General features: G+C 36.8%; 1 protein-coding gene across 3 annotated transcripts in view; it reads right to left on the bottom strand.

Moving 5' to 3' along the window:
• The window catches only part of LARS2 (leucyl-tRNA synthetase 2, mitochondrial), an 88,331-nt gene that overhangs the window by 28,769 nt on the left and 36,935 nt on the right, over positions 1–22,627 (bottom strand). For all 3 annotated transcript variants that reach the window (XR_011329497.1, XM_069811209.1, XM_069811219.1), the window contains 7 exons: positions 16,566–16,673; positions 14,879–15,038; positions 11,546–11,650; positions 8,652–8,767; positions 7,387–7,670; positions 3,957–4,055; positions 1,537–1,674 (listed from right to left, as the gene is read on the bottom strand). Coding sequence is in view for 2 of the 3 variants with exons in the window: in XM_069811209.1 (XP_069667310.1) it covers positions 1,537–1,674; positions 3,957–4,055; positions 7,387–7,670; positions 8,652–8,767; positions 11,546–11,650; positions 14,879–15,038; positions 16,566–16,673 (1,010 nt within the window). In the remaining variant the exon portion in view is untranslated. The remainder of the gene's footprint in view (positions 1–1,536; positions 1,675–3,956; positions 4,056–7,386; positions 7,671–8,651; positions 8,768–11,545; positions 11,651–14,878; positions 15,039–16,565; positions 16,674–22,627) is intronic.

Raw genomic sequence — 22,627 nt, 5'->3', positions numbered from 1 at the left:
CAAGCTGGCCTCTTTCCATGCCTCTTCGCTTTCTTGCACACCAGAGTGGACCACTTACTTTGCAAGCAAACCTCCCCTTCCTTGTGATCTCATTCTACAGTGACAATACTTAAGCCACCGTAGTTAATGTTGTTTTGGGAGGTGGAAGAATTTGACTAGCAAAAGAACATTTTGCTGTTGTGTGTTACAGCTCCACTAGATGGCTGATAGATTAGGATTGTAAAGTCTTTTGTAGAACTGATAAGCCTGAAATTGCTTGCAAGAGAAAGCTCTGAAATTATCTGCTTAAAGGAATAGTGCCTCTGAGAGGAAGGGTCTGCTTCAAGAGGTCCACTCCCTGAGAGAAGAAACAGCCTTCCTGCTGCAGCTATGCAAACTGGAGACAACAGAGTGAGACACAGGTATACAAATGACCCATAACCAAAATTTCAAATACAGCCTTCACTGCAAACTATTTTGCAGTCAAGAATGAGCAATGAAAACACATTGCCTTTTTTCATCAAATGATTATGAAATAACTTAGGGAAATATTCTGCTGGCTCCACTAACTGGTCCATCTTTTTCTGGCACACAGCTACTTAAGTTCTAGTTTTGTAGCAAAACTACTGCATTTAAGAGAGCCAAGTGCCATGTATATATAGATTCCTCTTTAACATCAAGTTTTTAAAGTGGATACTAGTAAAGAATGAATGTATACAAGTTGCCAGCTGAGATATTACTGAGCAGGTCTTCTCATGGGATCTCTCATTTTGACTCAATCTATTCAAATGTCTCTGCTGATGGGAGAACAGGACAGATCACCAGGCAGTATTTCACTGCTCTGACACTAGGATCCTCCCAGCTGAGGCATTCCTGTGATGGCATTTTAGGGTACAAGAAGGGCAGAATTTCAGCAGAAATGGGGATGTCAAGCTAGGAACCTAACTGAGAAGACAAAGAATAGAACATCATATGAATCACCTTCCTGCCTCAAACTTTACCTCTTACCAAAACAGAGGATAATGAAGTAGGCTACAGCAGCATCAGCAATGAGAGTAGTTAAAAGTAATTATATAAAAGTCATTAAATAAAAAAATAAATTGACAGCAGATAAATATACTGCTTTTGCTTACCAAGAAGTGTTTTGCACTGTTCAGCTCCAATACTGCAGTGAATTATAGGAGTGCTTATTTTTCTACATATGCATGGTTCCACTGAAACTAATAGTATTACTTGCAGGAAGTTACCTAATTTGAAATAATAGCACTGCTTAGAATGCCTGAAGTTACTCATTTACACAAGCTTTTGCAGGCTGAAAATCTACAGCAGTATTTTATCACTTGCTCTCAGCTAGTTAATACTCATGTAATAAAAATGCTATGTATGTATGCATACAGAAAATGCGACTGTGAGAAACCAAGTAGTTAGCCAAGACTGACGAGCAGGAAAATTCAGGCTTATTCAATCTAATGTTCTACCATCATAACAATGTCCCCTAACACTCTTGCTAGTCAAATGAAATATGAAAAGATTTTTATAGAAATATATAAGGCTTACTTGTGTTTTGTCATCTTTAGATCATGGCAAAAATGGCTGAAAAACCTTGCATAGAATAAGTGCATAACTGCATGCTCCTTTCCTCCGATGTACAAATCCACAGGCATCCAGTAGTCTGCTAAATCACTGTGAAAGGGCCTGAAAAAACACAATTATAGAAAAAATACAACGTGGAAAAGAAAGATTAGCTCTACTAAAGCAGCCACTGTTTACTGACAGCAATACATTGTAATAAAACTTTTATTTTGCTATCAGATCTTTTTAATTTTTAAGAATTGATATGCTTATTACAGACAAAAATTTAATTTCCACTGAGACGCAGATCTACAAAAATATTATTTTCCTATATTTTAGGCAAGCAACTAAGATTTCACATACATTGCCTGAGAAAGTGATGAAAATATTTGCTTGCTCTTTAAACAATTTTTTTAATGAATACCCTGTGGCTAGCCTTTAAATTTTTCAGTATTTATCAAGTTTTACATACAAATATATTAGAGTGAAAGACAAAAGACATGCCCACTCAAAACCAGTTCATTTTTTTTAATCGGAGGTTTGCACTGTTGCCATTAGGGGGCAATGAAGCAGTTTAAGGCTGCAAAACATTCTGAAGAGTCAGACGGGTCATCGCACTCCAACTGAAGGATGCTTGATGAATTTACAGTAAATTTGTCATTTGCAGCATATTTACTGGGTCGTTGGAGGTCACCTGCATGGTTTCCTAGCATTGCTTACTACTTCACTAGATATTGTTATGTCTCCTGTAACGGGCTCCTGCCTGTAAAATACCATTTGTATAGATGTTCTTCTTTAATGTATGCTTTATGGCCCTGTTCTAGCAAATTTTCTTGTTTTGTCAGTCTGTTTGATTATTCCATCTGTAATTTTTGTAATAGCAACACTTTTTTCCTCACAGATGAACCCAGAAGCAAATTGTGGATCTGGGATTCATGTCTTTACTAGAACAAGTCAAAACTAACTTGTTCATAGTGTTCCAAAATCAACAGAGTAATTCTCCTGAATTCTAGACCTGTGAAATATGGCTTATGGAAAGAAAGGGTTTACATATATGCAGCTTAGCTAAAAAACCCAAATAAATAAATCAAATGGAGGCAGCGATCTAGTGCAGAAGTCCATATATATGTTCAATATAAAACAGATTTAGCTGCACTAAACTTTGTTACTTCAACAGCTGGATGTTACATTTGACTACTACTTCAACTTCTGGAAAAGCCGTTCTTGTCCACACACAAAAAAATATTTCAAACTGTCACTAAAGACGAAGCAATCTGCCTAACTTAATATTAATAAATTCACACTATCACTAGAAAATAATTAAAATTAACATGAAATAAAAGTGTTCACAGAAGATTTTTCTTTAGTTTAACTAAACCAGTGCTGCCAATATAAAAAAAACTAATTGGCCCATTCAGTTGCTATACATTGGCTATTCAATTAGCTATACTAAATCACTTGGTATGTAGTATGTACCCAGACACTGCTCTGGACAATAAATAAACAAGTTATTCCCCAAACAGCCCTACATGTGGTATCAATATCTTAAAAATGCAACTCTTTCTATCTTCCTCAGACTACGTAGTAGAGCTGTTCCACTAATTCCTCTTTGGAAAAATCAGTGCTATCAGCAGTGCTACTACAGGCAGACTATAAAGCAGAAAACCAGCTAAATAAATACATCTGTCTTCCCACGCTCTCCACACTGCAGCCACTAATACACAGCACATGAAAAAATCTCCTTTCATTAATTATGCATGTAGTAGAAGTGCCAACACAGCAGGAGCTTGCTGAGATGCTACTTCACGTTAGGTCTGCGCCTGAGGAAGTACCAGAGTTACTGGAATTCAAAAGGAGAGAAATGGAGGTGCCAATCTCGGCAGCTGGATGTCACACCAGTGTTCCTCTCCTTGCCGGTGCAAAAGCACTGTCTGTCCACGCAGTGAACTACTCAGTGTACTGCAGGGGAGGGTATACACTCCATGCAACTTACCACAGTCTCAGAGAGAGTCACGGTTGGCTGTCATTCTTGATGGCACCCTCCACTAAGGACTATCTTTAGTTCCTCAGCTGAACTTTTCTTCTGTGCCCTGCCCCATAATGCCCTTCCATGCAAACTTCTGCCCCTTGCCCTGTAGCTCACAGGGTTGTGCCTACACATCCTGCTCTTGTAGATCTCCTGCCATGGGAGCAACCATATGCCACATTTTTAGAGCAGTTCCAGGTCTACCCTGCACAGCACTCAGGCCAGAGGGCAGGCACAAAAAGAGGGCAGCACAGGGGTTTACACCACCTTCTGCAAAGGCAGGTAGAAGCTAGAAGCACTGGAGTGTCTGGCCTCTTCCATCCCTTCTGTTCTGTGAAGCGGGCTTGCCCCATGACAGCCCTGTGCCTGCAGCCCTCACCTGTCCCTGTTGTGAGGGTCCGTGTACCTCAGGTAGTACCAAGAGGAATCAACAAATGTGTCCATGGTATCGGCTTCTCGCCGTGCTGCTGCCTTACACCTGAGCAAGAGAGAAGGAGAAAAGCTCTTTTCAGATTAAGTGACAAACTTGGAAAAAACAGCCGTGTACAGAGTGGCCACAAAGACATTCAGATTGAAAACGAACAGGTCTGAACAGTCGGAGTAGTGACATGTTCAGAAAAAGTCCAACACCAGTAACAGGGCTGACTCTCCTTCCCTCTCCCTCCCAAACCAAACAAAATGCAAACCAAAAAGAAGCCTGAACAGCTATAGCATCCAGCAATAGCAGAAGATGGCACTGCACCGGACAGCCTTCTTGATTGTATGTTCCAGGAATTTTTTAGAGTTGCCATTTTAAAAGAAACAAAGCAAGTCTTAAAGCAGAGACAAGCATACTTTGCCATAAAGTTAATGGGCACTGAATATATATAACACTCGTTGGGTACCAGCAGACAAATCATTTTATAAATATTTAGCAGAAGGAGCAGGTGGTTGCCTCTCACTGATTGTCTGTACAAAAAGGTCTTTGCAGATTCCATTTATCATCTCTAGAAAAAAAATGAACTTAGTTTAATTTCAGCTTTCACTGAGATGTAGCAAATCTCTTCCAGACCTTGTAGCACAATTTTAATTTGTGATTACAGCAAATCAATTTTTGCTTGGAGTTATACTGGCAGCCCTGAGAAACAATTTTAAAATAAATTTTAGAAGCTCAGGTTACTTTCTGCTAATTTCTGCCTGAATATAAATTGTTTGTAGGAGCCAATAATCACATTTAATAAACTTCCACTTGTGGTAAATGATCCCTCTTTAAAACTCTTACTGTTAGAACAATGGCATTATTCTAATTTCAACAAAACTTTGCAACCTGTGACATACTTTTATATAAATACCACTGGCTATATGTAACAAATGTATGCAATTTATAACTGTATGTAAATTTAAATGTATGTATATGTGTAATAAATATACATAATAAATGGGGACTGACTATTTAATATTTTCCAACTGCATATTTAGTCTCTGATCAGGCTTGATGACTGAGCTGCAACATGTATCTGCCTGTCTGCCTGATACTTCAGCTTGGCTTGCCGAGGCAAGCTTACAAGAGTATCACCACTTAACCTTTTCCTTCACTCTGTCTCTGCCCCAGGTCCTTCTCTACCAGCAAATTTTTCTTTCAATGGGAATAATGTAAAAGAAATTTTACTTCTAACTGCTTTTTAATATAGAATAAGCATTTTAATTGAACTGTACATATAATCAGACTTGCCCAATGTAAAATAATGCTGTATTACATTGAAACAGAATGGCTTTTCAGTCAAAAGCAAGAATAGAGTCATTGAACCATAACTGTATCTGCTTCATGCCCCTGATGTTGCCTGTACTCTAAATGGACATGGCTCACTAACACAGAGACAGCATGGGCATCTTTCAAAATTTATGCAATTTACATCAACATTGTGATTACAGGCACAATACTGTAATCTCATTAGACTATCTTCAGACAACTAACCCAATTACCTGGACTTGTATAACAATGAATAACTTGGGCATCTCCTCCCATTTACGATCGCTAACTATTGTCACTCAAATATTCAGACTTTTGTATCTTTCCATCTTGCTTTCCTTATTAATTCTAGGTATTAAATGCAACCAATAAAAAAACTATTACTGGAGAGAAGGCCTAAAGGAAGGGATGACATAAGGCTATGACTTTTGTGTGTGCATAGTCTTCCTTGGTTTTTGTTCTCAGAGCAAGGAAAACCAAGGAAGACCATGCACACACAAAAGTAATAGCTCAACAGATTTGAAACTGTAGCAGACATATGGGTGAGCAATACTGAAGACAGCTGTCAAATAGGTGAGAATAAAGAAGCCAACTAAAGGTGAGAATTTTAAAAAAAGTTAATTTCAGCAAATTACCACATTTTAGGCTAAGAAACTAATCCTGTATGCCTTTATTTCTAACTAAACAAATGCCCTTGATTAATCTCTAAGTAGGGCAGTCACAGTAACTATCCAGAAACCGTAAGGATTTGCCATACATCAGAAGTACATTGCTGCCTGGTAGACAACATCATCATTTTTTAATTAAGGTCTGGAGGAAGCCAAGAGTGCAGACAGTGACTTCCAGTCACATCAGGAAAATTTTTCAGTTGAAATTAGGAATTGTAGACCAAGGCATTTCTAGAGATTTTACTAAAAAAATCTAAAACTAAACTACTTGTTTAGTAAGGCTTCCCTGCAAGAGTCACACTTTAAAATACACTATGTATGTAATTTAAATAGGCACACCTGAGAAGAAATTTTCTATGCAGAAACATGGAAGTAAATGTGTGTTTTACATAACATACATGTCATCAACAAAGGTCAAAACACATGTTCCCAGAGAACCACAGAGCTGCTGTGCGTAAGCTACCTAATTAGAAATGAAAACCACACTGATATTCTACCCTTCAAATGTTGAAATAACATTAGATGTTATGAAACTGCTGCGTTATCAGTGAGACCCCTAATGATATTTATATGTCTGATTCCCCTGCCTGGCAGCCTGATAATGTTCCTGTTTGGTCAGTCTGTTAGTAGCAGCGTTGCATTGTACTACTGATGAAAAACTTCTCTGGGACATCTCACGTTCTACCAGTTCCTTCTGCAGAATCTGTATGCAAACTGCAGTGTACAGAGTATCTAAGCAGCCCTCAAGATTAGACAACTGATTTTCATGACATATCTCTCACTACTTAATTTAGGCTGTCTTATTTCTTAAACAGCTGGACGACAAACAATAAAGATTACAGCATTGACAAGATGCATATACTTCCTATCTCCTTCAATCTGAATTACATGCTGTCATCTGTAATGTACAGTGAGCATGACTCTTCGTGATAAAGAATTACATAGCTGAGGAAACACTTTATTGTTGGACTATTACTAAGCAAATGAACGCAATGTTAGCTTCCTTAACAAAAGGACATAATTCAATAATCATTATAAGCTTTATATGAACTCTGCTGGTGAAAGATAATGAAAATTATTGTACTAAATGAAGTAAGAAATACTGTTAAGAAATGGGGGGTAGGGAGAAAATCATTCTAGTCTTCCTTTCTTCTTTCCTCCAACTTACGAACAGTGAGCTTTGCTTCAGCTTGTTTATAAAGAAATAGCAGTGGGTGTCTGTGTTGCAAAAAAGGAGTTTTACAGAGTATGTAAGGAAAAAAAAAAAAACCTACGCTGGGTCAGACCAAACATCATTTTGGAGTAGTATCCTATCTCAGAGTGGTCAGTTGAACACTTACGGAAAGAGCACAAGAAACAGGCAGGTACAAAGCAATCTCTCCCAGTCTGCAGTAAATGCAGCATTGGCTTACCTGGGACAGAAACAGTTCACCCATTCTGGAACTGTTTCTAAAGGTGAGGCTCCCTTTCCTGTGAAGGTGCTTACATCGGGCAACACCACAGGTAAGTCTTCATAAGGCACGGGGACAGTGCCGCATGTCTGGCAGTGAATGATAGGAATAGGTGTTCCCCAGTACCGCTGTCGAGATATTAACCAGTCTCTTAATTTGTCACTCGTTAGGTCTCCACCTATTCTTTTATTTTTGGCCTGCTGGGTAACAGCTTTTAAAGCCTCTTGCCGAGTCATGCCTGTGATCTGATTAAAAAATAAAGAGAAGCAGAAGAAGAAAGAAAAATTTATACTTGCTGTCAGTGAAAATGCAAGAACAGACAAAAAAAGTCACAAATGCAATTTCTAAGAGTCAAAGTTTGAGCCTCATATTAATTTCCCCCTTCCCACTGCTTAACATCCTCCTACCCAAGAGACTATTCATTTACCAGCTACTCATTTAACCCCTCTTGCTCAAGGGATAATGTTCTTCATGGTCTGAATAGAACAAGGCTAAGAAAGAGTCTTGTAGACCTCTTCAGCCTTTATTGGCAGATATTTGCATTTACTGCTGGTATTTTAATCAACTGCTGTACACTGAAACTTCCAGAGTATCACCAACACAAGGTAGAGACTGAGGAAATGCAAATGGTAAAAGAGCTTTCGTTCTCCTGTGCTCATTTTAGGTTTTTCTATTCTTGCTTCCACATACATCTGAACCACTTAGACTCTATCTTTAATGTAACAGAATATGAGCTTTGTGTCTGCTACCAAATGCATTTTTTTGAGAACTATAAGACCATCTATATCTTAAAGACACCATTTCTATGTCACTTCAGGCAGATATGTTACCATAAAGGCTTACACCACGTTTCAGTGAACACGTGGAAAAAGGACTAATATGTTAATATTTAGCTTAAAAATCTATCGAGATGATGAAATAAGAATCAACTTTTAACATGGGTTTAATTATTCAGTTTCCATTATAAAACTCAGACCAATACCGTGCCTTCCTCTCATGTACAAAAGGAAAAAATTCAGTTTATTGCTACAGAAGAGCCAACACATTTCATCATTATATTATTCCTAGAAATTTGGTAGCATAAGCCTGGCTTGATTCTTTAAAAGAAATAAAATAAAATAAAATAAATCCCTTCAATCATACAAAGTATTTGGCACTCTTGAGAAAACTTATTTAGTTTGCATTGTTATTGTAAGTTGGAAAGAACTCCATACTTGTATACCCACCTCTGCAGAATTAATGACTTTCTCCAAACCATTTGGCAATGTCTCAATGACTTCAGTGAAAGAAATGCCCAGATTCTTAGCTACTGCAGCATCTTCTGCACTAGTACTAGGAATTCCTAGGAGGCAAGAAAAAATAAATCAGTTCTGGGATTGACTAACATGGATATCAATCATCAGTTTGAAGATAAAATGTATTATTTCTATGATGCTGTCATTATAAAGACTTATGTTTGCCCAAAGGAGTTTAAAAATCTAAGAACAATAAAAAAGTTTTCATGTTCTTTAAGCAGTGAAATTCAAGCAGCAATAATTACAAACACATTTTCTCAGTTTCTCTGTAATCCAAATGTTCATCAATGTCCTACCTCAGAAAAGGCTGAAAATTTGACGGTTCCAAAAAAGCCTAAAAATAAACCTACAAAATTTGGATAAATAATAAAATTTTCAATACAGTTATATTATCTAGATATATTTAAATAATGCAAATTTTAATTATTTGCTAATATGAGAAACAAATACTAAACAAACAGCCAAGATAGTCTTGTTTCAATAGTAAATTTAATCTCTTTCTAATTTCATAGTTTATTAAAATGTACCACAACACAACAGTCTCTAACATTACTATCCCTTTAACTTATTATGAACAACATGATTTGTTTATAAAGTCAGGAAAACAATTCAAATAACATCAATTTTCTATTCAGAATATAACAACTGAGAGCACTTCCTACTGCTGCTCATGACAGTTATAGAAGTCACAGTACTTAAGGCCCCTGATGCTATCTTTCCCTTTGCATCTTATTATTTGGGACAGTCATACATCCTAGTTCTACTTTGGAGGACTACCTTTCAGGATGAGTTAAGAAATTTCTTAACTTTGTCATCACATGTATTCTGAAATAACACTGAGATAACAACAGATTTTTTACTTCCACAGAAGAGATACATCTTTCTGCACATTTTTTCCTTTCAGTGATAATTTACTTAACATTTTGAACAATCTTGCACAATTGCTGTCATCTTTAAAAGGCAAAGAAATTTATTCCGACAAGCCAATGCCAACATTAAGTTGGTGAAAACTACAGACAAAAACTCTCAAATATTGCTGAGCACATTAGAATTATTAACATACAAACTACTTCATTCAAAACCAGCGTAACAATCATCTTTGTTCAGGCAATGAAATGCCTGCTATATGTTAACTCTGTCAATACATGGAAGTTTGGAAGCAGATAACTAGAGAAAACCAAGCAGAACTCCCCTGTGACAAGTAAGTCCTCAACTAGCAAAATACGGAGTCGCTATTTTATCTTTCCAGCAGATGTATGCTCCTGCCGTTTCAAGGCCCTATTATAGAATAATGCAAGTATCTTAATTCGTCAAAGAGCCCTGCAGCCTGCAACAGGTGGCTTCACAATATGCTCTACAAATGGAAAAAAGCGGGTCCCACTTTCTGGTCCTCCTCCTTTTGAAAAGATGATGCTATTAATGTACATTCGCAAAGCTCAACAGCTGGCATCCAGAACTTCCTGGGAAGAGCTGGGCTGTTTCCAACAGACGTAAGGCCAAGGGATGGGCCAGTGAGCCAGCTGGAAGCTTTCAATGAAAAATAAGATTAGGTATCTCAATTATTTGGCTTTTCTTCCATCAGGAAAGGCTCTGGGTCTCAAAACCAGATTAATTTCTAAAGTGTAAGATGCAGGCATGTTGTTAAGTAAGGTATACAGCACGAGTGGGTAATTTCCATCAGCCTTTTGAGGGTCATCCAAGAGATTTTTGCACCATCAGCTGGTTTTATTCAGTCCAGTTGTTGTACGGGAACAGCCAATATTGGCAGTGGTGTAGAAAAGCAAGCAGCAGCTCCAGGGCAGGAAAGAAGTATCAACAACAGGGAGGCAACAAAAGGGAGTTAAAGGATAAGGGAGGTAGTGGAAAGGGGGAAGAAGAGATAACTATTTCCTATTAGGACTGGCACAGAACATTGCCTGCTCAATGCAGCGGAGATGAGACCACAGCAAAACACAAGAGTAAACAAAAAAGCTCAGTGGGTGCAGATTAAAACTGACACCATTTTTAAAAGTTAGTACAATTTCTGATTTTCATTAGAAGGACAGTCACATCACCTAACCACATGCACTCAGCTGCCCACGTCGAGGGGCCACGCTCCCTGTGCAGGAAAGGGGTAAGACAGGCTGCTTCATAGGACAACTTTGAGAAGAGAAGCCCACTCCAGACGATTCAGGGTATCCTCTAGCAATGACCTTCCCCCTCCGTTTATGGATTCTCAATCCTAAATTATGGGAATGCTTCCTTTAGAGATAAAGGATCCAAGATAACTGTCCAAGACTACCTGAACAGAATTATTACCTATTCTGAATTATTTTACTGACCTCGACACAAATATTATCAGATAAAAGTCAAACTTGGAAGTTTTGTACATTTACTGTCTGAAACATTTCTCTGTAAGGATGCACATAATTTACATAAACGTAAGACAAAAAAAGGTAAAAGTTTGGGTTGTTTTCAAAATATTTATGTCAAACAATGGTACAGTTCTGTTTTGATTAAGGATGGTGAGAGACAGCCAAATACACATGCACTCTAAGTAATCAATTCTCTTAAGATATGCGGTTCCTCAAATTCAGCTCATTAAACATACTAAGTTTATAATGTTTCCATTAAAATTTATCATCCTGTAAATCTCTTCCCCTAGACAGATCCCACATAGCTACTCTTCCCTGCCTTCTTCACTAATGAAGAACAGGAATGAAGAACAGAGTTCCAAAGTTGAGAAGAGAGCCACTGTGTTCAAAGATTTACCGCAATGGTATCTCATGCTCCAATGCAGCAACTGAAAACTGTACTATTCTACTTACACATTAAATGTCACATACCTATTTTAGTATCAAGAAAATTCCCAAAACTGGTTTTTGCTGAAATGACTACAGGAATCTCCTGATCGGTAAGCAAATTCACAGCTATCACTGAAGTGAGTGAGTCTGAAAACAAATGTAATGAACATGGTAAGCAAAATATGACAGAAGATATGCTAAGAACGTTACTTACTGTTAGAACTCAGTTTATCTTAAACATGCATGAAATTTGAATTACAATTTTGTTTTAAAAAGAACGAAAATGAAAAGCCTAATCACATTTCTAAAAAGCTCGGACATATCAAAATCTTCAGTAAGTCCGACTGATATATTTTCATGATTAGAAAACATAATAAACACCTGAAAAAAGCCAGAGTAAGATTTGGATTGTAATAAAAAAATTGATTCATTGGCCAAAATGCAGGCCTGCTGTGAAGCTCTATTAAGTCCTGAATTATATACTAGCATACATTATTACAAAATTACACAAAAAAAAAATCCAGTTATTCAGATGAAACTGGAGGCGAGCATATATCTTACACTTACTATTTGCTTTCTTACAGAATAACTACAAAGCACAAGAAATATTGACCAGTGTAAAAAAAAAAAAAGCCAACCTAAATAACCTATTGATTTCCAAACAGAATATTCATATTAATATTAGAGATGAGGAACCCAATGTCTACAGGGAAGGGGAGAGAGGAGACAATCAAGGGCGAGAACTGTGATAAACTGAAACTGATTTACAATGTGTAGCTTGGGTGGCTCGACAAGAAGAAAATAAAACCTGAATGCTCCAATTTCTGAGGATTCAAACCCCAGATCTCAATCTGGGCCTGTTTCTAACTTTTTCAGTGCCTTTAAGTTGATGATAATTAAAATAATTAAAATACAGACAGCTTAGGCTTGTATTGCAACACATAAAATCTGCTTGAAATAAAGTACCAGCATTTTAGAGAACAGGGCTACTATATCTCATCACTCTTCTTAACACAAGCGATATATTTACTTATTTCTGATTACTACTTTTTGAAATTTCAGGTGTCTGAGATATCCAGATTCTAGAGAAAATTTCTCACATTCAAACCACTGCACACAGCTTTCCTCCTCTGTTTAAAAAAAAAAAAGTACAAAAGGAATCATCTCACTCTTTAAAATCAACTACCCAAAAAGTCTCATGAACAGGAAGCTGAGTGGGTAGGACAGTCTGCTTTTAAAAATAATTTCTCTCTTCCAACCAGCAATAATTTTATGAAGGAACCCAAAAGAGTAACTTCAGTTTATGAAGGCACCCCTTCTTGTGCTCATTTGCTCACATCATTATTAAAACAGCCGTAAAGAGATGGTATTACAGTTACAGATGTAAAAGAATGTACACATAGTGTTAATAATGAGATAATGAGCAACTTAAGGGTCAAATCTCAGACACCTCACGCTGTCAAAACTAGAAGACTTACCAGATTCTAAATTAACATAAATTTTTCTAGGCTAAAAAATTCAATGTTTGAAAACTGGCTGCTCACCTCTATTTAAATAGTAATAGTTTGAAATACAGAGCTGTATTCCAAGAGTAAAGGTATTAGAACTTTAAGTTACTTTGCCATACAACAGCTTTTTTTTTTTCTTGCCTAGAAAACAAAAACATACCCTCCTAATTATTTAAATGATAACACAGTCAAAAAAAGGGAGTTACAAGACTATCTCCATTGAAAAGAAGACAATCACAATTAATTAAATTAAAATTTTAATGTTACTGGTGATTTTTTTTAAAAAATCTTGGTTAACGTGAAAATATGGTCTATTCAAGGCCATTCAAAATTTCTTTTTACTTAAATGCCATTGTTGGCCCTTCATATGTACCATGGCTGAAATGCAAATCTGAAAGTCCATGTAGAAATTCTTCTCCTTTATGTTCTCTTCTTTGAAAAATACCAGTCTGTGCCTTTGAAATGCTCAAGAAATAGTAAGAAATATCAGCCAATTTCAACTGCATATCAGAATGCATATAAGTGTATTTGCAAGCAGCAGGAGTACACAACAATAGCAGAGTTATGATTCTGGAATTGTGCCTTTTTTTCAAGGACTTATGGCTGTCATTATTCCAAATCAGAGTTTCTTTAGCTCAACCAAAAGGTGAAGTTTATTTTAACAGACACAAAAAAGCCTTTCCAATTATTTCCATGTAAAAACAATATAAAAAAATATACTGTTGCCCGTATTAAAAACAAATTTTGCACTTGTGTGGTTTGGATTAAAGCACAAGATCCAACAAAGACACAGGCACATGCATGAATGTGCGTTTTGCGGTTAGTGCTTTGATTTGGCTGAACTGTAAGAACTGCAAATTTGTTCCTTTGTTCCTTAACAAAAATTCTCCAAGCTTTGCTCAGCCCCGAGACAAGGGCTCTTACACACTCAACAAATTCAGGCTCCATTTTTTTCTGCTAGCAAACAAACTTTTTTTTAAGGTTACAGAAATTAAGCACTTGAAAATAAAGCAGGTTCTGTACAACCATCACAATTTCCCGCAAGATTCCTGCTTCATTGCTGTTGACATCAGATGTTATACAGTCAATGAAGCCTCATCTTTACCAGTGAGGAAAAAAATAAATATTGAACACCAGCCTAAAGTGGAAACAAAAAATATTCAGTATACATTGTATTTACTCTTGTAATTTTCAGGTTTTCCAAACAACAAAAAAGTAGTAGGCCAGGAATGTTAAATACAGGCCAAATTGGTAGTAGGAGTCTTCAGGAAACCAGTTAACACCCATTAAAGAATTAACACTTATTTGTATCCTCTGTACAAGTCATGACCTGCCATAGGGATACTCTGAATTTATTCCATTAGAGTCTTGTATTAACTAAGGATCTGCAAAGCAGAGTATTATTTTGCTATCTATCAGTGATCCACTTTGCTATGTATTGGTGATCTGTTGCCCTCTTTATATTCCTTACGACAGGAAGATATCATCACTGGTGCAAGAGTTGGTTCTGCTGTCTTTGTGCTAACGACAAATTACCATACAGCTGTGAGATTTTCCAATGGGCTGACACAGTCAGAGTTGGACTGCTCACTTCTGGTACATGAGGAAACAAAAATCTGTTCCATTGCTTTTATATACTATGAAGTGTTACAGCCATGGTAAAAGGAAGAATTCTAACGTAGCTGCTTGTACCACATCTGAAGCCAGAACAGGCTGATGTGATACTGTTTGACATATACCAAGAATCAGAAGACCTGTTCCCTCTCAACAGGAACAGCTCCTGCTCAGCTTGACACACATTCTCTGAAGATCATTCTCTAAAATTGTTAGTCTTCTACAAAAAAATGCAGTATGAGAAAAATATCACCTTTCCCTGGGACGAACTCCCTCTGAAAGACTTCCTTGAGACTGCTATTCCCATGCAGCAGTCTGTGAGTTGGTAAGATATATAAATGGGAAGCTCCATAGATGGCTTCAGGTGTATAGGTGTAAGCTGCTAGCTTCTCTCCTGTTACTTCACCATTAACCTGAAAAAGAGCAGGAAAATTCCCACTGGAAGTGCAGTGGTTTTACATTCCCCTTCCTTTTTATGCAACTAACAAATCTACATCACCCTGTAGAAATACACAGTTCTGAATATCAAAGCTAGATGCATTCCCACTGTAGGGAGTTTACAGAATCAAACCTTGACAAAATTTACTTTTAAGACCCTGAGAAAGTTGCTTTACAGTCTTGCCTCAGTTTATCCAGATATATCTATAAAATTTTTTTTCTAATATCCTATGGTATATATAACATTGTGCTACTGAGAGAGATTTAATCCTTGGCTAAGTAACTTGGAATCCTTCTATTCACTTTTAATACACATGCCCTGTTTCCAAGAAACAGAAATGAGATGTAACCTCTGAAATCTAAAAAAAATTTAAGATTTTTCAGCTACCAGGCTTTCTACCACACTTCTCTGATGAAGTCAATGCTGCAACTTATGTACAGGAATAAAATAATAAAAGGCGGGACAACATTAAAACAACTGGACATAAAATACAAGTAATAAACTTAGAAGACTGCTTAAGAATTACCACCTGGCGCTATCAACAGGCTTTATATCAATTAACTGTGGAGTGTATGGGGATCTAAGAAGGAGATTTTTCTACAACAGGTATTGATACACCTTTTCAGAAACAATTGATAAAAACAACTTAAATACAAAAATGCACCTTCTAGCAGTGTCTGGTTCAGAAGTATTAAGAAAGCTTAAGCTGTCTCAATCTGAAGTTCCCAAAAATTCAGTATTTTAAAATAAGAAGTCACTTTTAAAATCTTATACCAAAGTAAATAAGTACAATAAAGCTTTGAAGCACAAGGGCTGAAATTCCATCAGGTGTCTGAAAATCTCTTCTGTCACTACTGTATTCAAGAAGCCTTTTGCATCTCTTGAGAAAAATGGGAAAATCTGAAGTCCTTCTGTAGACGATTATAATTTTCTTAAGGTTTCTTTTTCCTTCCTCTCCTTTCTTTCTATCTAGACTTCTCTGTAGGTCCATCACTACCTAACTGTGTGGTTTTCATTATTCTAATTATCGGATGTAGTACATGAAATAATGGACAAATCTAAGTAAAGGGACTCGCCTGAGGTCAGCCTGGGTCTGACAGAGAAGATACTGTGCAAGGAGGAGCAAAAGCCCAGCTAGATCCCAGCTGACGTGCAGTACCTCTTGATACTGCTGTTGGCACTGCTCCCCTAAATGCCCTGGCTTTCAGGAATGCTTATTAGCTGGCATGTATTTTGGCATAATACACACAGCCAGTTTGCATCCGATGTTGTGCTTGAACACACAAACCCTTTCCTAAGGAGGATAGCAGGGAGTATCTCTTCAACCCACAAGTGGTGTTCTTGGGGAATCTGTGCTGGTGTGGGCATGAACACATAATAACCTCTTTTAGTAGGTTTCAAGCTTTTTAGATCTGAAAACCCATTCCCATTTCACACATCACACATTTCAGGGGTTCCAGTTAGCCCAACCAAGATAGCAGTATTGAAATTTCTGACTTACCTTTAGCAAGAAGTCAAGATAGCATCCAACACAGTCACCTATCCAATTTGCTTGCATTTCTTTTATACCATACCACTCAGGGAGATCGGACAAAGCATCAAACATAGCCTGATACAATAAAAGAAAGAATTAAGACATTCAGCTTTTGTAAGCATACAAATTAAGACTATGGGTTTAATTATAACAGCAGCAAAATGATACAGTGCTGGTAAAAACATAGGAAGAGGTGGTTTTGTACTGCTGCTGCCTCAAATTCATCTCTTTGAGAACAGAATTAACACAGCACAAGCCAGAGGCATGTTGTCTCCAACAGAGACCCTGCTGTTATTAGAAGCAGCCTTCCTTTTGAATGGACTAAACCTTCAACACAGAACAAAACCCTTAGATGAAAACAAACACAGAAAATATTCCCAATGACTGTAACTTGTGGGAAGTTTAAGTGACCCAATGAGCTGAACAAGACTACAGGTATGCAAGAGGTGTGCTTGCAGGTATGAAGCCTACATTGGATTCTTTGTTCTAGACAATAGCCTGGAGATGGCAGTCAGACAAAAGACATTTACACATCCTAAAATTTTCAAGCTCTGACTTAAAATAGCAAAATAGAGTTTCCAGCTGCCAATCTATTTTTCATATTTCATATTGATATTTCACCAAGCACAACAGGCTGTAAAATTGAGTGGGATCTTTAGGTGATATCATCCTGTAAAAAAGACCCAACCCAAACCATAATAATAAGGGTTCACATAAAATTAAAAAAAAAATATATAATAATATTATAATAATATAATTATTGTAAGCAACCAGCAATGAAGCTGGTGAAGGGTCTAGAGAACAAGTCTTATGAGGAGCGGCTGAGGGAACTGGGGCTGTTTAGCCTGGAGAAAAGGAGGCTGAGGGGAGACCTTATCACTCTCTACAACTACCTGAAAGGAGGTTGTAGCAAGGTGGGGGTCGGCCTCTTCTCCCAAGTAACAACTGATAGGACAAGAGGAAACGGCCTCAAGTTACACCAGGGGAGGTTTAGATTGGATAATAGGAAAAATTTCTTCACCGAAAGGGTTGTCAAGCATTGGAACAGGCTGCCCAGGGAAGGGGTTGAGTCACCATCCCCAGGGTATTTAAATGATGTGTAGATGTGGTGCTTAGGGACATGGTTTAGTGGTGGACTTGGCAGTGTTAGGTTAACGGTTGGACTTGATGATCTTAAAGGTCTTTTCCAACCTGAACGATTCTATGATTCTATATTATGCAGCAGAGAAGAAATTAAGTGTTGGCTCCTTCGTTAGCCATAATGTCCATTAGCCAACCTGTAACTTCGATGTATGTTTATAGTCAGCAAGAGATACATCCATATATTTATGTGCTTTCTGATGTGTGGCATGGAAGTATAACAGACTATTCCAACTCAACTAATATTTGCCTAAACAATTTGAACAGTATGTTTTTAATAAATAAAATCTATAAAAAAGTAAAGAAGACATACAAAGGGATGGATAACTCAAAGCTCATCTCATTTTTCACTTCATAACACTTCACATTTTTGTTGTGAATACTCCATGACTGCCCACAATCTTTACTTTGGCAGAAGTACAGCCAGAGGCATGAGTCACTTGGACAGATGGTGGATATGCTGAACAATTACAGTTAAAATCTAAGAATAAGGCAACATGTTGAATAATTTTTCCTTAGCTGTGACTCCCAACATCAATGTGCAAGCTCTTTGTTATCTAATTAATTGCTAACAATCTGCAAGGATGGACAGTAGCTACTACATGCTGCTCAAATTAAATAGTGGGTAGTTTCATAATTAGTGAATATACAACTTATTCTTTTTCAACTGTTGTGTTTTAACTACATTCTTAAATATTTTCAAAGTGAGACACATAAAAGACATTATAAGAATTACTTTCTAGTTACTGCTCTGTTGTATATCTATCACTCAAAATACAACAAAGGGCATGTCCTTCATAAATCATAATATCATACCACCACTTGGGATTATTGCTTTCTACATCCTTAAGAATCGAATTAATTTTCTGATTATTTAAAAATAATACAATGGTAAGATTTTGGAAGGGTTTTAATCATACTGTGACTTTAATCAGTTCTAGCTCACAATTGCAAGCATAGTATGTCACAGAGAATTCCAAATTCTCATTATTCTCATTAATTTTAGTGTTCCAGAGACTACTGAGCTTTATCAGCCATGAATAATCCATGTACATATACACCTACCAAAGAATAATGAATAACTGGAGATATACAGAGATATAGAGAGCTATATAGACAACAGTTGTATATATTCTTTGTAAGAATTTTATGCCTTTTAGAAAGAATGAAATTGTGCCAATACACACAGAACCGGCTGGACACATTAACATATTTTTATAAATTCTCCTGCTTGGATATCCATCCTAATCTACACTACATTTTGCTGGCAGAAGCAGCTAAGTGTGCATGTGCTCTACTGAAACTGTACAGTCTGCAGTTGCTTGCCAGCAAAACTTTCTAGATGTTTTTTCACTGCAGGATTAATACATCAAGATCCTTAATACTAGTGTGATAATGATTTTAACTCCAGTTACTTGGCCTTATTAGGAGCCAATCTGACTTAGCCCAATTCTTCTATTGATAATGCAGTTGCTTCATGTAGCTAAATACATTAAGAGCCAACTTGGCTTCACTTGAATGAAGATAACAAAACTTATTCTGCATGATGACACAGCCTAGCAGAGTTTGCAAACACAAACCCTTCACATCTTAATATGCACACAAACAGTAGCATAGTGTGATTAAAAAACCCCAACCAAAACAACCTTAAAAAAATTTTCAATATGGAGTTAGGATTCTCTGTTCTTTGTACTCAACACTACTTTGGTTTCTTGTCAAGGCTACAAATAGCAGGTGAAGTAGAAACTGAACAACATGTAACACACAAACACTTTACATAGTGTTACAGAGGCAAAAAATACAGAGTATGTATACTGCTAGCATGTTAATAAGTGTTTCTGGATGGTAAATTAACCTAGGGAACTCACTAACAGGAAAGTAGAAAAACATTAATTCTTACACACGAGTGCACTTGTACATTCAAAATTCATCTGTGCAAATTAGGAGGTTTTTAAAAATTGCCTAAGGGAAAGTCTTTTAAAAAAACTTCTCATTTTCAAATCCACTTGCGCCACACCCTGCAGAAACACAAATCTATAAATGTATGTTAAAACTATTATTAATTTTAAAAAGTTACATATAGTCTGTTTGGCTATACAAAACTCTTGAATTGAAGCTGACCAACACTGACATAGAAATTCCTCAATATTATAAGCTAGTGTTTGAAAAGTTAAGTATTAACTCCATGAATTGTGCTTCCATGTTCTTTTTTAAAGTTACTGCTTTGTTTGGTAAAACATCTTTTGAATCATTAAAGTAGTCCCATGAATTCTGCTCCAATTATTATTTTGCAATTACTGATATGATTCCTTAAACAAAAATTGTGACTTTTAAAGGCATGTACATAACTCTTAGTCATCTGCACCACAAGTTTGTTAACTAGGTAACACAGAAAAGGCAATCAACAAGAAGATTCCCAGCACATAGGCAAGTTAACAAAAGTAAAACCGTGTTGAATTCTGCAAGAGACAAAGAACAACAGCAGCATTACAATCCAGTAAGCAGAGAATGATAAGCTTATCAAACTCCATTTTCAAACTTCTGATGATGACTTAATAGTGAGAAACTTAGAAACATGAGGTAGCAGAGTCTTTCTACTTTTATTTTTCACGGCTCAGGAAGAGACAAGAAAACTTCAAATGCAAATATCTAATTACAGAAGAAATTACTCCCAACTTAATTAAACACAGGTCAAGGTAAAGCATAAATACATTTTGGCAGTCTTCCAGATCTAAAGATAGACCGAGTCAGGAAAAAGCTAAAGAAATGAAAGCTACGTTCAGGGATGAGAATGACTTCAAGGCTGTTACACCTTTAGGAAATTTTGACTTAAGTGCTGGAGAAGTTGAAGATTCAGGATAAACTAATGTTTCACAGGACTACTTTACTCTTTCAGAACACCTAGAGAATTCTGGCACAGCTAGAAGATGAAAGTCAACCAACTCAGATGATCAGAGCCACAAAATCAATATGAGTTTGCTGAAAATTCATCACAGACAATGATGACCAAGACTGAAACTAAAAGTAAAGCATTTGAAAGTGGAAAACTGATCTCACATATCCAGCTGTTTAGTCTGTTGAAGATTCGTAGAGAAAACAGAACTTCTGTTTAGCAATCTTCAGACAAAAAAGGTCCATAAAATCACAGAAGTGCTTTATAAGTTCCCATGAGTATCTCGACTCCAAAAATCCCCCTGCTTGTAGTTCAAAGAGGGAAGATTCTGCTGAACACCTGAAAAATTCAGTCTCTGACTTTGGGAATTAAAATTTTTAGTATGATCAATGCCTGCCACTAATTTCATACTTAGTGAGAGTATTTCAACTCCTTCACAAGAGTAAATGAAATGAAGTGAAAGATCTTAATATAAGCTATAAAGCCAAATGTTTACTATTTTTTCAATGAAGACACTTCAATGAAGTTTGACAAATCTGCAACATAACAACAAGACTAAAATAAAAAGGTCAGCAAAAGGTTTCATTTCAAAAGCATTCAATTCATTAGCAAAATAAAATTGTCTTCTACTAAATTAAATAAACCACTATGCTTCTGAGGAAGAGTCAAAGAAATAGTCAAGATCTGTTTGGATTAAAATGAAATTCTTCACTTTACTTGATCAAGCTCTCACAAGAGTAACCAAATATAAACTAAAAATTACATGAAATCACTTAATATAACTCAATATATTAACTAAAGTACAGGAAAGTAAAGTTAGGTTGCCCACTGTTTTATTTTGCACTCTACGCACAGTTCCAATTGTGATTATGCAGTATAACTTCTGCTGGTATTTAATCTCTTCTTGTTTTGTTTTGGTTTTTTTTACGTTCAGTGGTTTCTGCCCGTGCTATTGTAGGTCACTCTTGACTTATTTCCCATGTATGAAGTATACTGAAAAAATACATTAAAAAGGAGCAGTAACACAGATACTGTGTATACTTCAAATTCCTTCTTGTCGTGGTTTAACCCCAGCCAGCAACCAAGCACCACGCAGCCGCTCACTCACTCCCCCCCCATCCAGTGGGATGGGGGAGAAAATCAGGAAAAGAAGTAAAACTCCTGGGTTGAGATAAGAACGATTTAATAGAACAGAAAAGAAGAAACTAATAATGATAATGATAACACTAATAAAATGACAACAGTAGTAATAAAAGGATTGGAATGTACAAATGATGCTCAGGGCAATTGCTCACCACCCGCCGACCGACACCCAGCCAGTCCCCGAGCGGCGAATCCCTGCCCCCCACTTCCCAGTTCCTAAACTAGATGGGACGTCACATGGTATGGAATACACTGTTGGCCAGTTTGGGTCAGGTGCCCTGGCTGGGCATGAGAAGCTGAAAAATCCTTGACTCTAGTCTAAACACTACTGAGCAACAACTGAAAACATCAGTGTTATCAACATTCTTCACATACTGAACTCAAAACATAGCACTGTACCAGCTACTAGGAAGACAGTTAACTACATCCCAGCTGAAACCAGGACACTTCTCATAAATGTCTGAACTGTCAGCAGTTTTCCCCTTTCTTTACCCTATAATTTATGGTCAACAAACACCACTGGTTTGATTACATAGAACTGAGGCAAAGAAATGATTCCTCAAAAGCAAAACGTAAAGCCAGCATTCTTCTCCAGAGCTGTTCCCATCATAGCAACTACCAAAGAGAAGATATTCCCTTTCCAATATAATGAAGCGTACCTTTGGGATTGATTCCATAAGTATAAAAGCTCTTTAAGACATTTGTTATCATTTTTAGTAGTCCTGAGCATTCACTGTTTTGATTAACCTTATACCAACAGGAACTTGAATTTATCAGTTTATCAGGCCCATCCTGTTAGGAGCTAGACCCCAGGTGTGGGAAGTGAAAAAAAAAAAAAAAAAAAAAAAATCAC

Source organism: Haliaeetus albicilla, chromosome 2, assembly GCF_947461875.1.
Source record: "Haliaeetus albicilla chromosome 2, bHalAlb1.1, whole genome shotgun sequence".
In the NCBI taxonomy this organism is placed as follows: domain Eukaryota; kingdom Metazoa; phylum Chordata; class Aves; order Accipitriformes; family Accipitridae; genus Haliaeetus; species Haliaeetus albicilla.
Note: the sequence above shows the minus strand (reverse complement) of the source record. Positions and strands in the feature narration are given on the sequence as shown.